A 17024-nucleotide genomic window follows, 5' to 3' on the forward strand; every position below is an offset into this window, starting at 1 on the left:
TTCATTATTAACCATTCAAATGAAATCCATTTTCCCTTTTCATCCCAGAGTGAAAGACCACAATCACCACAAAAAGCCACCTGAATGAAGAGATGTTACAGGTTCAGGGTCTCTGTTAAAAAAGAAACCCATTTTAGGAACCATCCAATCTGGCTTCCATTGAAGCTCTGATTCACTATGTGTTTTGGCCATGCAGAAACTCTTGATCAAAGTTTGGATGAATGTGACTGAATGATTTTCTCCACCCAAGGGCTGGTAGGGATTTAGCACTGAGGTCCCGAAAGCAGGGATGCTTCTGCAGAGGATTTGATTATTTTCACCGCATTGCAAAACCAGCCTCGATTAAATTGATCCAGAACACCCCCACTGTTCGTATCAATCACACAATCAAGTGTGGCTATTGCACTTACATAAAATAGGATTTGGGTAAGAAGTAAGGGCTTCTATGATACATTTTAGAGAAGGGTTAAGGTTTGAACTGACTCCTTATCAATGGGGATTTGTCAGTTTCAGTCAAGGTGGGCATCTGTGTGCATTTCCAGCTCACTTGTAAGTGAACTGTAACACCGAGTAACATAGCTTCGGGCCTCCCTTCCTCCTGGTTGTGAACCTCTGGAGGTGCCTGGGGCACTGACTCATTTCTACTGATTTTCTAAAACGGATCCAAGACAGCAATCACATTTTAAAAATCTCCCACCATCTTCCTGGGCATTAGAGTCGAGTTTGGCATTCCGTTTGTTCCCTGTGGTTTTTAAATGCAAGCATGCCATTAAATAACTACTGAGAACAGAATACTTTGTTCCTGAATGTGTTTCTTTGAATTGTCAGTATGTAGGCTAGTAGCTCATGGAACAGCCAGAACGTGAGCCAACAACGCGCTGGAGTAAATCCCTACCCTGCTGCTCTCCCCGCCACCCATGAAGCCCGAACCTCCCTGCTGGCAGGGGGCGAGCCTCAGCCGGGAAGTCTGTCTCCAGTGTCCTCCTCCCCAATAACATGTCTGGGTGCCCAGGACCTCCCAAAGTGTCACCTCGCTGGGAATCTGTTCCCAGCAGAACTCTGTGCCTCAGAGCTTCCTAGTCACCACCCCCTGGTCAAAATAAACCTCATTCTTCCAGCCCAATTCTCTAAGCTAATGTACCAAATGGCTGGGTGGCCTCTCCCAGAAAACACATTTGCATCTTAGTCAAGCACCAGGGCATCTTCTTGATGCAATGCCTTGATCTGAGGGAGCCACGTAGTTGATGACAAAATGACAACACTCTCAGCACCGGGTCAATGAATGAGGATGTCTGGGGCTGGCAGACCTGTGAGAATTGCTCACCAATGCCACCTGAGGCCTCCGATGCCACCTGAGGCCTCCTAACTTGCCTTCTTTCTGGAGGAGTGATGGGTGTATCAGCAGGAACGGGGCCCCTCTACTCTCTGGCCATCACTCTTGGTCACCAAGCCCCAAATGTGGGGTCTCAGAAGATCTTTGTAACTGAGGCCTGGGAGGTACAGTGTGTGACCTCAGCTCATCCCTAGGCCCGAGGACATCTTGAAAGCTACTTTGATTTGGGGACAAACCTTAGGGTTTGTATCCCGAGTTAAGGGCCCCTAAAAGGAGTTTGTTTACTCTTTCCCAAAAGGTCTCCAGAAATGGTTAGTTTTCTACAGGTCTCTTTTAGTTCAAAAAAGCCTTCCGCCAAGTATGTCCCAGCACAGGACATACCATTCAACCATTACCACCTGGGGAAAGGACTATTTTCCAGAGAAGCTGCAAGTTTTGTTAAGCTATGCCCATCTGAAGCCAATTCAATCTACCATACCATCAGCTCAGTGAGTGAAAAAGGCTCAAATCAATGGCTTAGTGTAACCTCGACTAGACACCAACCCACCTAAAACAAACAAAGAAACAAACAAACAAACAAACGTGTATACCTGCATGTAGATGTATTAGATATACATCATAATAATATAATGTGAACATTATAAAATATGCACAAAAATCAGAGGCTTTGGATTGAGATGTATACATATACTTACATATAACATGCTTAGATATTTTCCCTCAGCCTAGCTGATCATTTCTGTACTCACTGGGCTACATGCACCACCCTCTGGACACCGTGGATCTAGGAAAACATCTGAGGTGGAAATGATCTGTTCAATTTGTGCCCATTAGTTTGGAGACCCGATATGACAGGCCCAATGTGGGCTTCTGCTATTGAAGGATGTGGTATGACCGAAGCCTTCCTTCCCTCCGAGGAAAAGTGGACAGCGGGCCCACGCTTAGGAGACTGAGTGCCAACCGCCAGATGGGTGGCAGCCACGTTGTTTATTTTGTTCACTTGCTAACTGTCCCTCCCACTAGAACCTGGGCTCCGCCAGGCAGGGCATTGTCTCTCTGTTCACTGGCATCTCTCCGATGCCTGGATTCCTGCTTCCAACAGGGAAGATATCAATCAAAATGAAATAGTTGAATTTAGCCCGTTTCATTTTGTGTCTAAAATGGGCCAGTGGCTTATTATCTATACAGCTAGTTCAGAAGCCCTCTTCAGAAGGCTCCCACTCACTTTTATTGCAGTGTCTTCCGTGCCAGCCTTCTTGACACTGACATTTGTTGGGTTCATGGCAAGTTCCATGTGTACCGCAGCCAGGCTCACAGACAGCTAGAATCAGAGGAGACAAAAAAGAGCGTTTCCTGAGCTTTCGTTGTTCCACAGAATCACACAGCTGCTTTTCTTGCAGTTCTTTTTTTTTTTTTAATTTTTAAATTTATTTTTGAGAGAAAGAGAGAGAGAGAGAAAAAAAAAGAGAGCACTTGCAAGGGAGGGGCAGAGGGAGAGAGGGGAGGGAGACGCAGAATCTGAAGCAGGCTCCCAGCTCCAAGCTGTCAGCCCAGAGCCTGATGTGGGGCTAGAACCCATGAGCCGGGAGATCGCGACCTGAGATCCCACTTAACTGACTGAGCCACCCAGGCACTCCTCTTGTAGTTCTTTAGAATGTGTTAGTTTGGGTTTCATCCCCTGTTGCTTTTTATTTTCCCTAAGCCAATCTCCAGCTCTAAGTCAGTCTGGGACTTTTTGAAACAGTCCTGAAGTGCCTGTGTGTCTCAGTCAAACCTTTGATTCTTGATTTTGGCTCGGGTCATGATCTCAGGGTCATGGGATTGAGCCCCGTGTCAGCGTCCGTACTGAGCGTGGAGCCTAAGATTCTCTCTCTCTCTCTGCCCAGGCTCACACATGCATGCTCTCTCTCTCTCTCTCTCTCCCTCCCTCCCTCTCTCAAATAAATAAATAAATAAATAAATAAATAAATAAATAAATAAATAAATAAATAAAATTAAGTCCCGACAGAGATCTTAAACTAATCTTGATGCTTCTCATTCACGAAAGATGCTCAGTAGGACCTTGAAACTGCTGGAATGGAAGTTTATTTTCCTTAAGAAAACGCCAAATAGTTAAAAAGTTCAGTTGCTTGTGTGTGAATATGTCTGGTTTTTGTTGTTGTTGTTGTTTTTTTACACGCATGGATTTCATACAGTGTTTTTCTTCTAGGTAAAGGGAACATATATGTCAGTGAACAGAGGTTAATCGTAATGCCGAGGCAACATGCAGTGGGTGAAGATGTAGGAAGAGCTCCCCCAAGCCAGGCTGATTCTGTGTATGGGTACTTACGCTTTGAACAGAGGTCTCCTTGGTAACCTTTGGAGCACTTACATTTGCTTTTACCAATGCATTTACCTCCATTTCGGCAGGGTTGCGGGCATTTGCCTGAAACAAGAGAAGGATGCAAACAGGCAAGGAACTCAGTGCTTCGTTCAGAGGTCATCACATTTTACAAAGGAAGGGCAGGGCTTTGAGAAGATAACTGCTTTTTAAATGGCAGCGATTCCCACTTGTTTCCGACCTACTCTGGCTTTGAGACCGTTTGAGTTTCATTCCTTGGAACAAACAGGCTAGTGTTATTACTTAGGATTTCTAACTTAGATCTTCGACGGTAAATGTGTTGCCCACACATTTATATTTCTATAAATGTATTAATATTACTTGTTTATAAACGGAATAAACTTCTGATTCATAAACACTTGTAATTTAAGATAAAGTAAAAGTTAAGATACGAATTAACCTCTAAATGATCTTTCCTCGGAGCTCAGACTTTGAATGTCGCTCTTTCCGCAAGCAGGCCTGCACCTGTACCTGACAGGATCTTTCTCCGCCTAGGATTCCCCAGAGAGCAGGGCTGGCTTGCAGGCAGAGAGTGTCTTTGGTGAAGTAACCCTAGGAAACCGGGATGGGGGGACAGGGAGAATGAAAAATGGAAGGAGGGAAAGCCAGCACAAAAGTATATTTGCAGGGTGGCCATCACCGCGGCTCTATCCTGGACCAGGCTCCATCCTGCTGGGTCCTTCTGAGGAGCCGTGGAGACTGTACCCTCAAGTCACTTTTAAGAAGGGAGAGGGGAGCATTTCTTCATTGTCTCCCACTGGCCGAGGGTCACCTGATGGGATAGCTTCCTCACACTTCCAATGTGTCACTATGTGAGTGCACACTGATTTTTTAAAACTCAGAGGAGTCTCTGGGTAGAAAGCAGGAGAAGTGTGGAGCAGCTAAGACAGGATGCAACCTGAGGCGCCTGGGTGGCTCAGTCGGTTAAGCGGCCGACTCTTGATTTTGGCTCAGGTCAGATCTCAAGGTTTGTGAGTTGGAGCCCCACGTTGGGCTCCTCACTGACAGCATGGAGACTGCTTGGGATTCTCTCTCCCTCTCTCTGCCCCTCCCCTGCTCTCTCTCTCAAAATAAACAAAATAAACAAAAAAAAAAAAAAAAAAAGAGGAGGGGCAATCAGGTTATGCCTGTGCAAAACAGGTTGTCATAGCAGTAACTGGAGTAAGAGGCTGGCTGAGAACGATATGAGATAGGGCACCAAAGGGGCCTGATACCACACCTGTGCATTTTTCTGGAATGTCTTAGATCCTAATGATACATCACTCTTTCTTTGATCTTAGGACCAAATGAGAATTGCTAATGTGTTCACAGCTCTTTAGATACAGGATTTTAGAGCTGGGATAGGGCCTTAGATGTAAAAATTACATAATGGTTGTCTTCTTTCTTACTCCAGAAGCTATTTATTCTCCCTCTGCAATCTAGAATTTGCCATCCTAAGGCTGAATGTTTTGAAGAAGTAGAAGGAAAAGGATTGCTCACCCGGAGCTGACTGGCGTAATGATGTTCCAAAGAGAGAAAACAGCCATTAGACTGTGGTACTGGAGGAGTTTGGATTTTTTTTTAATTGTTGTTCTTTTTTATTTTCTACATTTTAGCAGAATACTCATTACAAAAGCCTCAGCACATAAGGAGAAGAAATGAAACTTTTATCCTAAAATAACACACTTTTATTCTCTAAGTTGTTCTTTTTATGGCCAAATGAAGCTTTGAAGGAAGTGAGCTACAATATGATTTACTGGCAAGCGCTGTTTGAGACACATGAGTTCCATGTGCAAATTATTTTGCTTCTCTTTTAACTTACCCGAAAGGACCTTCTTCATGTATAGGTTGGTCAAAGCAGCATTTAGTGGAGACAATATAGACATAATATTGATATGTTAGAGTCTCTTGAAAACCTGGAATGCCATTATATCTACAGGTTTTTCTGACACAGGGATGTTCTAGAAACAGGCATTAAAATAACCTTAATCATAGAATACCACCTTTGCACTAACCATTAAAAATATAAAGGGTCCTTTTGGCTAGGTTTGTATACAAAGAATAGCATTTACCATGTGGTCAAGATCCCAACTCTTACCTAAAGGAAAAGAATACCGAATTCTGAATTTTCATTTGTATCCATGAAGCATCTGACCCCATCATACGCACAAAATTGGATAGCATGGTACTCTGTCATGCACTTGGGTTTTTCAAATAAACAAGATGTGGGGCAATAATTATGTGGCACAAAAGATAGTACTTATTATGAAATACTGGGTGAGCCCAAATTTCCTCACATTCAATGAAAGGTGAATTTGGTAGACAGGGATATCACAGAGAATGAGTGGCAGAGAGAGACTTTTCACTGACTCCCTGGGTATTTTTATTTTCTTGGTCAGAGGGAAGGGAGGGTCCTCAGGTTCACCACAGCCAGGAAGAAGGACATTCTCTCCTGGTTATCACACAGTAGAAATGTGACTGCAGATGGCTGTCTGAAGGCCATTCCAAATCAAATCTTATGAAGCCAAATCTTATGAATCTCACGAAGGCGTGATCGTTTTAAAATTCAGAATCCTGTAAGTGTCTTTAATATCGACTTCCTTTTCCTGAAAGTATTTTTGCAAGAGATTCTATCCATTAGACAGTGGGGAAAGTGAGTCAACTTGAAAGATGACACCACATTTTTACCTAAAACAGACTAAGCATTGCCTGAAGACAAACAGATTTGACTGTTTAATCAGCGTTCTTATTATAACTAGTGGATGAGACCAGTGAGAACAATGAGCTAGGGATTGACAAAATAAGGACATTAAACTTCCTCTGCCCATCAGATTGCAGGATAATTTAAAACTGGAGCTCTGCTTCACGTAGAAAACAGATTAAAATGGTTTATGATAAGTGTCAACAACTATCATCACTGGGTCTTAGGATTATGGGTGATTTTGAATTGTTTTATTCAGTATTCTAAATTTTTTATAAGGAAAATTTTATACAGAGGATTTTTATGATAATAAGAACCCATTAAGTTATTTTAAAAACCATTTATAATATAGTATAAATAATTCATGTAAACTTTTTAAAAAAAATTTTTTTTAACGTTTATTTATTTTTGAGACAGAGAGAGACAGAGCATGAACAGGGGAGGGGCAGAGAGAGAGGGAGACACAGAATCTGAAATGGGCTCCAGGCTCTGAGCTGTCAGCACAGAGCCTGATGTGGGGCTCGAACCCACGGACCGTGAGATCATGACCTGAGTGGAAGTCAGACACTTAACCAACTGAGGCACCCAGGCGCCCCTAAACTTTTTACCTGAAAGTTCACTGAAGATTCTTGGGATATCTATGAACCTTAAATAACAAGATAAACCAAATGTATACTATGTACATCCAGATATTTCTAACTATGATGTTATTAGTTAATTGGCAAGAGTATCTCAAATTAAGTCAAAGTGAAGTTTGAGACGATATCGGTCCTGACAGAGGTCAGGGGAAACGAAAATATAAATTACATCAGAATAGTGTATGTGTAGGGGCGCCTGGGTGGCTCAGTCGGTTAAGCGTCCGACTTCAGCTCAGGTCACGATCTCGCGATCTCGCGGTCTGTGAGTTCGAGCCCTGCATCGGGCTCTGGGCGGATGGCTCAGAGCCTGGAGCCTGCTTCTGATTCTGTGTCTCCCTCTCTCTCTGCTCCTCCCCCGTTCATGCTCTGTCTCTCTCTCTGTCTCAAAAATAAATAAACGTTAAAAAAAATTTTAAAAAAGAATAGTGTAAGAATAGTGTGTGTGTGTGTGTGTGTGTGTATATATATACAAACACACATATACATATATACATACACAGACATATATATGTAATGGAATACTGTTCAGCAATCAAAAGGAAGTAATGATACATTCCACAACATGGATGAACCTCAAAAACATCATGCTAAGTGAAAGAAGTTGGCCATAAAAGGACATATATTGTGTGATTCTATTATATGAAATGTCCAGAATAGGAAAATCTTAAGAGACAGAAAGTAGACTGGTAGCTTCCAGTATCTTGGGGAAAGGGAAATAGGGAGTCACTGCTCATGGGTACTGGGTTTCTTCTGTGGGTGATGACATATTCTAGAATGAGACAGAAGCGATGCTGTACAATTTCATGAATATACTGAATTGCATATTTTTAAATGGTGGATTTTATGGTATGTGAATTATAACTCAATTTAAAAATAAGAATTCATAATTCAACTCTTTGTCTCTACTATACTAGAGGCACTTATCAAGTCAAGACCTATTTCCATATTTTCTTGGTTCTTATAATAGAAACAGGACACTTCCTAGAAGGGTTTGAGCATAACTTGTGATAAGGATAATCAGGAGCTTTCAAAGGCCTACATTTCAGGTGCAGTTGGCGGGGGGGGAACAAATAGAAATCATTGTCTCTGCCAATGGAAAGGTCGTAAACCCAAGAGCATGAAAGGGTATTTACATAAAGAGAAATGAGCCCATGAACAAAGATTCCTAAATATGATCTAACTAAGTATGTGGAGTCTGAGAGCAAGTATGGAAAAAGAAATTTGAGGGGAGTTAGTTCAGAGATACCTTTATCAGGGCAGGGTAATTAATAAGAACAGAAACCACATCCTGACAATCCATTACATGTTCTATGGAAACTTCAGAGGTATTTCGTTTGAACTCTATAAAAAAGCGGTTACTTCATCTACTACTCACTAAAGTACAGAAACTCACAAACAAATTAGAGCTTGAAAGTCAAAATTGCAAGTCAATATTATTTAATTTTGAGCCTACTGCAACTTCAGAAACCATGGATGTACTAACCAGCAGTATTTTACAGATATGATACAGCTGGAAATGAAAATGCCATATTCCAGAGCTTCCAGAAAAGCAGGGACACGGCACCCGTAGCAGACATGCTCATGTTCCTTTTGCTCCTTCCTGAACGGGGAGTGCTGGTGTCATCTCTTTTCTGGATCCTAAAGCAATCTAGGGTGCCGTTGGCTCCTTTCTGAGTTTCAGAGAGCTTCAGTGATTTGCTGAGGGTTGCAAGGCCGGCAGGGGGCAGAGCCAGGAGGATAAGCAGTTTGATATCCTGATTCTGAAAACAATGATTATCTACCACATTCCACCCTTACATTTTTCTTCCTTTGTACTGAAGCATGACAAACACATAGTGAAGGCATAACTGCATTGATCTAAAGTTTACAGCTCAACTATTTTTTTTTACATAAATAAACACTCAAGTGATACTTCATCAGTCAAGATATTGAGCATTTTTGGCAGCCCATAAAGTTCCTTTCTGCCCCTGAGCACTATCCTGGTTTCTACTATCATCCATTAATTTTGCCTGTTCTTAAACTTCATAAAAATGGAATCGTGCGGTATGCACTTTTTTGTACCTCGTTCCTTTAGTTAACATCGATGAGATGCATTCATGTTGTGTATGCTATTAGTTTGTTCTTTTTTATTGCTGCGCACCCTTTTCCCCTTTTTCTTGAACTTGTCCTTTTCTCTTAGGTGGGATAATGGGCTCAGTCTGATTCAAGAAATGTGGCAGTGAATGGCAGGGAAGAAACTCTATGCCTGCAGGCACATAAACACATTCACCTGTCCCAAAACTCTGGTCTACATTTCCAGGCTGAAACTATGGCTCTGCACAATGAGAAGGGGACAAACTCACTAAAAAGAAGCAATGCAACATGCCAAACAACCCAAGCCCAGATGAGACAGCATCAGAGTATTTGCTGTGAGTCATCTGAGCTAAGCTATGGCACCCTCTGCCCCCCCCCCAGTCCCCCACCTTTAGCCTAAGTGAATGGTGGCTAAATCTAGTGAGAAGGAACCACTGGCCTGAGCCCTTAGGTAAGCTCTTCATGGTCTCTGGGCTTCAGCTTCCTCACTGATTAGATGATAGGGTTGGATGGGGTTTTGAAGCTCCCCCCAGAAAAAAAGAGAATGCAGAAGGTCAATACTCACTGATTTCACACTGTTCCCCCTCTAGTCCTGGAGGGCAAATACACTTTCCAGGGTAGAAACAGGTCCCTCCATTAAAGCAGGTAGTTGAGCAGTTTGCTATCAGAATGGAAAACAGGGTATTGCATTAGACAGTGGGCTAAATCTTTAAAAAAAAAAAAAAATCCAACTTCACTTAAATTTAGGTGATACTTCTGGGGCATCTGCTTTTTTTTTTTTTTTTTACATAAACACTCATGTGATACTTCATCAATCAAGATATAGAGCATGTTTTGCTTATTTAATCAAGTAAGTGGCTTTGCAAATCCAAGAATTGTAACCAATCGCTGAACCATTTGCAGATTCCAACAAGTTAAGAGGAGAAAACACACATTATATATGATCCTCCCCCAGGGGCTTATATCTTGGAGAAAAAAGGCATGGTGTGTAAACTTTTTAAAAAAATTATCTTTTTAATTTTCTTGTAAATATCTGTGCCCTTAAGAAAAGAAACACTATAAACTCCCCGAAGTATTTTTTAAGCTAAAAGAAGACGGAAAAAGGAGAAAACTTGCTTTGGAATAGATAAAAGGGAGACAGGCCATAAGTACTAGGATCTGGCAAAAAAGAAAGCAACTTTTTTCCTTTTCAGAATATGAATTCAGAGATTCATCTTATATAATAGGGATTTTTTTAAAAAAAATAATTAACTTTTATATCATTTGGAGGAAGGAGTCCTGGTATTCGGGAAAGGACAGCCTGTCAGTCCTCATGAGACCCTATAGGTGGGCAAGTGGCAGCACCCAGTTGGACAGATTATCGTGGGAGTCCAAGTAACTAGGTTTTCCAGGTAAAAGTCATACTGTTTGTGATTCATCCTAAACCCTCTCATCATGTCAACGTCTGGAATTTCACTGCTCACTGGAACCTAAAATAGAGGGAAGACAGAAATGGGGACAAGGGAGAACAAGTATCTAAAAATAGACACGTTGGCTCATTCTATAAAGGACATTAAAATCAGAGCTTGGATTCTCAGCAATTCCAGTTATATGGCCAATTTGTTCTTGTCCTATATGGAACAGGCCAAAGTGGGCTACAGATGAACAAAAGCTGAAGGAAGCTTCCAGTAGGAAAATCAGAAAGGAGATCCAAAAGTTATGTGTATGCTTTCTTTGTGGAAAAAAAGGCCAATCAGCATGTTCTGCAAATATCATGCTTCTTAGAGGATAAAACTTTTTGTTTAAAATCATAAGTATCTCCCATCTAAAGACAATGCTGTACTCGCTTTGGCAAAATCCAGCCTCCTGATGCACAAGGGAACAGCAGCATTTGGGTACAGAATTTAGGATTTAGGACAACCAGCTCTTTGGGCTTTCTCCTTGCTACTTGCTGCTAGTATTGTCAGGTTTGCGAGCGTGACTCTGTCTCCCCATTTGTCCCTGTTTCTCCTGGGGAACAAGAGAAGAGAAAACATCAGGATCAGGGCCTGCTTGGCCAGAGCTGACTGGGCACTATCCCTTACTAACAAATAGAATGCAATGAACCTGTGAGCTTAATTGGAAGTTATGGGATAATGACAAAGCCAGTTAAAGAATCTGGCCACTCTGTTAGTATTTGTATAATATTTTACAACCTTCTCTTGATAGTCAATGATTCTTGACTAGGAATCAGAGACACCAAGTAACTTTCACTGGGGCTGAGGGTATGCTGGGCCAGTGCTTAACTACTCATTTCCTAAAGTTTGCAACAGATGTCCCAAGAGCCAATGAAAGTTAATCTTTCATGTTTCTTCAAATACGTTGTGCAAAGGTCTAGCTCCGTGCCAGTAATTAAACTGTTTTTCAGAAGCTCTATACTCCCTCCTGGATGATAAATGCATCTTTTTGTTGAGGTAGTAAAAACCACTCTTTTTTAATATTCCCCGATCTCCAGTGAGACCAAGTGGAATTTCAACAGACTTTCCAAAAGAATAATGATAATGATAATGATGATAATAATAATAATAATAATAATAATAATAATAATAATAAGTACTGGAGTCTAACAAGTAGGGAAAATCTTTCATCTGAAAGGTAAAATATTACAAAATGTAAAACATATTGGAATACACATATGTTCCTTCAACAGTGACCACGCAGTGTTTGTGACTCTATAGCATCAGAAAAACACTGCAGTTAATTCTCCATTGTGCAAACTACACCAAGAACAGCCACATCTAAGTAAGCAGGCCTCCCAACTGGTGTCTTTAAACCTGTTCATACAGGAGTGCTCCATCCAGATCTCTGAAGGATTTGCTGTTATTTCCCAATCGTTTTGTGACAAGAGGAATTTAATTTTGAATTAGCAGAGATGCTGAATGCTAAATTTAGACAAATAAAATAGTTTTTTTGTTTTTTTTTTTTTTTTTTTTTTTTTTTTAACTCACTAGCTGTTCTTATCACGTCATCAGAGCTTAATCTTTGTGAATACAAACTTCGACATAGTGTTAAATCCAATACTCCAGTTTGGGATCGCTTAAAAATAAAAAGCAGAGATAGTCTCACATGCTCTCTCAATTAGCTTTGGGGCTGGGGGACCAGCCCATTTAATTCCTATTTTAGAGACGGGAAAAGTATGACCCACAGAGAGACCAAGTTATCAGCCTAGACACAGAGGTACTTGTGGAGGAGCAGGGACCCGAAACAGGTAGCCTGAGGGGCAACATGGTGGGATAGAAGATGTGAGTTTGGGCCAAGAGACTGAAGCTCTGTAAACCTCGTTTTGCCCATCTGAGAATGAAATAGATACAATGTTCCACATCTCAGGAAGCTGTTGGGTATAAAGTAAATTATTATTCTGACTCATGCTGAGGGATTCTTCCTTTAGCTTGTCCTTCTTTTGAAAAAATCTGTTTATTTCCATCCTTTTTTTTTTTTTTTTTAACGTTCATTTATTTCTGAGAGAGAGAGAGAGTGAGTGTGAGTGGGGCGGGCTCTGCACGGAGCGCACAGAGCCTGATGCGGGGCTTGAGCTCAGGAACCGTGAAATCATGACCTGAGTGGATGGAAGCTTAACTGGCTGAGCCACCCCATCTTAACTGGTGCCAACTGTATTATCACTCAAGAGACACTTCTCAAAAAGGCACATCTTCTTACTTCACGGCATATATTTATTTTAAAAAATAGCACTCCACTCATGCAATTAGCCTTTTTGACACCAGGATAATTTCATGACATACACTTTGTATGACATTATTAACTTTTTTTTCCCATAAAATATGTGACCTGGGCAAAACAGACAGGTATCTTGTAAAGTCTATGGATCATTCAATATTTTACAGCCAAGTTTGAACCCACTTTCTGGGAGAAAAACTGGCTATGATGCTGCATCATAGGCAAAGGGAAAACCATCTCTCAGGGATGTCATCTGTGAGCAGGTCCTTAAATTGGGGGTCAGTGGGCTTCTAGGTCAGGAAATGGGGAGCAGGCTGTTTCATTTCAGTCTTAGAAGCTCACCCATAGAATTTATTTAGGACATACCAAAACCCCATATGGCAGAGAAAGCTACGTGTTCACAAAATCCACACTCCTCTCCCATAAAGTCGTCCGTGGGAGACAGTTGTCCAGCCAGGGATGACATTTCTCCAGGCTGCATCTGGGACCAGCACTCTGGTAGGACCGTGAGGGCTCATACCTCTCCATGGAATAGATGGGGAAGTTTTGTGGATCACTTCTGGGACAGAGCTTTTTTTTTTTTTTTTTTTTTTTTTAAAAAAAGAAGTGCCTACATCAGTCACCTCTGCTCACTGGCTGGTTTCAGAGAGCTCCAAAGCTGTAGGGAGGACCACTGATGTCAGGTACCTAGGCCCCAGAATCACAGCATGGAGAAGGGCTTCCTGCACTGGAGCATTCTGGGAGTGAAAACAAACTTCTGTGTGGAACGACACTAGAATTTGGGGTTAAAGTTGTTACAGAAGCCAACAAAGTGTTACACTCTATTTACAGAGCTATTATGTAGAGTGATAATATATTAAATATATTCCTTTTAACTGCACATTTAGAAAGTAAAAAGAACCTTGTTCTTAAAAAGAAACTGTTACCTTTATCACAATTGACTCCATAGAATCCAGGTGGGCAGATGCAGAACCCAGGAGTGACACAGAGCCCGCCGTTCATACACCGTGGTGTGCAAAGGGCTAATAGAGAGAGAGCTCCGATTAAGGTCAAATGGGGTTTTGAAAAGGGCCATTTTGGAAATATCATTAATACAACAGCTCTACAATTTAGAAATTTTATTTGAGAGAGAGAGAGAGAGAAAGGGGCAGAGGGAGAGAGAGAATCGTACGCAGGCTCCATGCTCAGCTCAAAGCCCAACAGGGGCTTGACTCGGGGCTCTATCCCATGACCCTGGGATCAAGACCTGAGCTGAAGTCAAGAGTCAGACACTCAACAGACTGAGCCACACAGGTGCCCCAACAGCTCTTCATTTTTGATCTTTGTGGTTGATTCTAAATCTGTAGAGATACAGCTTTGACATATATATATATATATATATATATATATATATACACATATATACATATTAATGTATTATATTATTATTATAATTTTATTATAATATATATATTGTATAATAATATAATGTATTATATATATTATTATATTATATTATATATATATTAATACAAATTAATATATATATATTAATTTGAGAGAGAGAGCACAAGCAGGGGAGAGGGGCAGAGGAAGACGGGGGGAGAGAGAGAGAGAGAGAGAGAGAGAATCTTAAGCAGACTCTACACTCAGCATGAAGCCCAATGTGGGACTCCATCCCACTTGGGATCATGACTTGAGCTAAAATCAAGAGGCGGAGGCTCAACCAACTGAGCCACCCAGGCACCCCACAGGCTTGCTATATTTAACATTATTTATGTGTTGCAAATCAGTTTTTTTTTAACCAGTTAATAGATGAGAATTTTAGAATTGTGCCATTTCAACGCCTGATTAAAATTTGCCTAGAATCATTACTTTGATTAAGAAGTAACCTTCTTAAGACTAAATATTTTCCCCTGCCCTCTTTCCTAGATCTTCTAATTCCAAAATATATGCAAACAAGAAAAATTCTTATGTCTCAAAGATGAAAAAGACTTTGCTTACTCTCCCCAAAGAAACCCTTAGTATTTAAGCATCCTGTGGTTAATACAACTTGCTTAACTCTTTCATATAATAGTAATTTTACTGAGATAGATATATTTACAATACAAATAATTTTCTTTTTTTTTTTTTTTTTGGTCTTATAGCAACTTCATAACTCAGGTATATACTTAATTGTGAATCAAGGTACTTTTTATTACAGTAGACACTGTCAAATCAATCATTATATTAGCGTGTTAAACCCAACTTAAGTGGAGGAGAACTTTCTTAGGATTATGCCAAAGTATATAATAGTGAATTAAAGATGGCGGGGGAGTGGCCACAAAGAATGTAGAAACGCTGCTGAGGTTCTCTGCCCCTGTCACCATATATTGGACTTAACAGAAAACCACTCCTAGAAGTACTTTCCATTTGCTCTTCTGTGGCTTTTTAAGATTTTACCAATCCTTATGCTATGACCAGAAAAATAATTTCGATTTTTCTGAATATGTTAAAAAAGCACATGTGGGGCTCTGGTGTGACGCCCATTTCATTAGGAAGCAAGTGGGGGTAGTTGGGTTCTGTCGGTTCTGTACCTTTCTCGCAGTGAGGGCCATAGAATCCATCAGGACACTCACAGATGCGTCTTTCATTACAAAAGCCTCCATTTCGGCACCCTCCTGGGCATTCGGCTTCACCAAAGAGAAACAAGGTTATACCCCTTGAAACTGTGTTGGGGGAATTAACTGTGGGCATGAAGAGGCTAGTGCTGATGTTCCCCCCGTGCACTGATTATCATAATCTACTGAATACTGATAACTTCTACCTCATTCTCTCTGTACCACTTGTCCTTCACTAAATCCTCATCAAAGTAAGATTTTGTTTCTCTCAATCCCACTTACAATAACGGGGGGCTCATGGAGAAAGGCAAAGGAAACGTTATTCTGCCTTCGTCCCCACCTATCAATCTACTGTACCTTCTTAGATTCACCCTGAAATAAAATGAATGGAATTGCCCAAGATATTCACTTTCAGAGGGCAGAATGACCTTTTGGTACATCTTTATTTACTTATGTTTTTAAAGTATGCTTCGCGCCCAGCATGGAGCCCAACGTGGGGCTTGAACTGTCGACTCTGAGATCAAGACCTGAGCTGAGATTAAGAGTTGGATGCTTAACCGACTAAGCCACCCAGACATCCCTTGGTACATCTTTAGAGTACTGAAAGCCTCTCGAGCTTAAGTTCTGTGCTGGAAAAGCTTGTATCAGGATGGGAAAAAATCTAGGCCTTCATGCTTAAGTGGGCATCAGGGTGAGGTGCCTATGCCTGGCAGAGATTGCTGGTGTGATGGTGGCACTCTGTGCTCTGGAGAAGTCAGCCGCACCAAGCGTGTGGCAGCTGTGGCAGATAAGAGTTGTATTGCCTTGACAAGGGGTAGTTGCTGGTAATGAGTGGTGATCTTGCTATGAGACTGGGGACTCCCAAAGATTATGCTGGAAGAGGGGAAGGAGAGAAGTAGAAGAGAGGGCTTTTGAAGGGGTATTGGAGTTCCCAAAATTGTGAGTGGGATCATAGCAGAGAAAGTCTGTCTTAGTACTATACTGGACCCCGTGGTTATCAGCCTCCTGCCATTAGTGTGGTTATAATTATACCAAAAAATTATCCTCTTCCTTCCCTCCCTCCCTTTCTTTCTTTTTCTTTTCTTTTTTCTTTTCTTTCTTTCTTTATTTCTTTCTTCCTTTCTTCCTTCCTTCCTTTCCTTCCCTCCTTCCCCTCCCTTTCCTCCTTCCTTCTTTCTTCCCTATCTCTCTCCTTCCTTCCTTCCTTCCTTCCTTCCTTCCTTCCTTCCTTCCTTCCTTCCTCTTTCTTTCTTTCTTTCTTTCTTTCTTTCTTTCTTTCTTTCTTTCTTTCTTTCTTTCTTTCTTTCCCCATCACACCTGCAAGTTTTATGAGCCTTTTCTTGATGATGATCACTGATTACCTTGTTGACATGTTTTAAAGAAGATAGCATTTTGAGGTGTCTGTAGGATGGTGTTGCCTTCAGAATTCATTACAATCACATTCACTTCAAAAGCTGCCACTCCATCTTGTTTTCCAAGACATGGGAAACCAACCTGAACAACTAAAGAAAAAGCAAGTATAGAGAAACAGTTTATTTAGTTGATTCCAGTTATATAGACATCTTGGTAGGAGAGACAAAGAACAAAGCAAACGTGTTCATATTTCATTATTTCATATTCTTGTATCTACACCACAGTAGAGATTGTA

The 17024-nt window shown here is 41.1% G+C and overlaps 1 protein-coding gene across 1 annotated transcript in view; it reads right to left on the reverse strand.

The window, feature by feature from the left end:
- Nucleotides 1-17024, reverse strand: part of WIF1 (WNT inhibitory factor 1) — a 69736-nt gene that overhangs the window by 934 nt on the left and 51778 nt on the right. The window contains exons 4-9 of the mRNA XM_003989002.5: nucleotides 16738-16878; nucleotides 15353-15448; nucleotides 13724-13819; nucleotides 9670-9765; nucleotides 3663-3758; nucleotides 2559-2654 (exon numbers count right to left, since the gene is read on the reverse strand). Of these exons, the coding sequence (XP_003989051.1) occupies nucleotides 2559-2654; nucleotides 3663-3758; nucleotides 9670-9765; nucleotides 13724-13819; nucleotides 15353-15448; nucleotides 16738-16878 (621 nt within the window). The remainder of the gene's footprint in view (nucleotides 1-2558; nucleotides 2655-3662; nucleotides 3759-9669; nucleotides 9766-13723; nucleotides 13820-15352; nucleotides 15449-16737; nucleotides 16879-17024) is intronic.

The sequence above is a fragment of the Felis catus genome, chromosome B4 (genome assembly GCF_018350175.1).
Source record: "Felis catus isolate Fca126 chromosome B4, F.catus_Fca126_mat1.0, whole genome shotgun sequence".
Lineage (NCBI taxonomy): Eukaryota > Metazoa > Chordata > Mammalia > Carnivora > Felidae > Felis > Felis catus.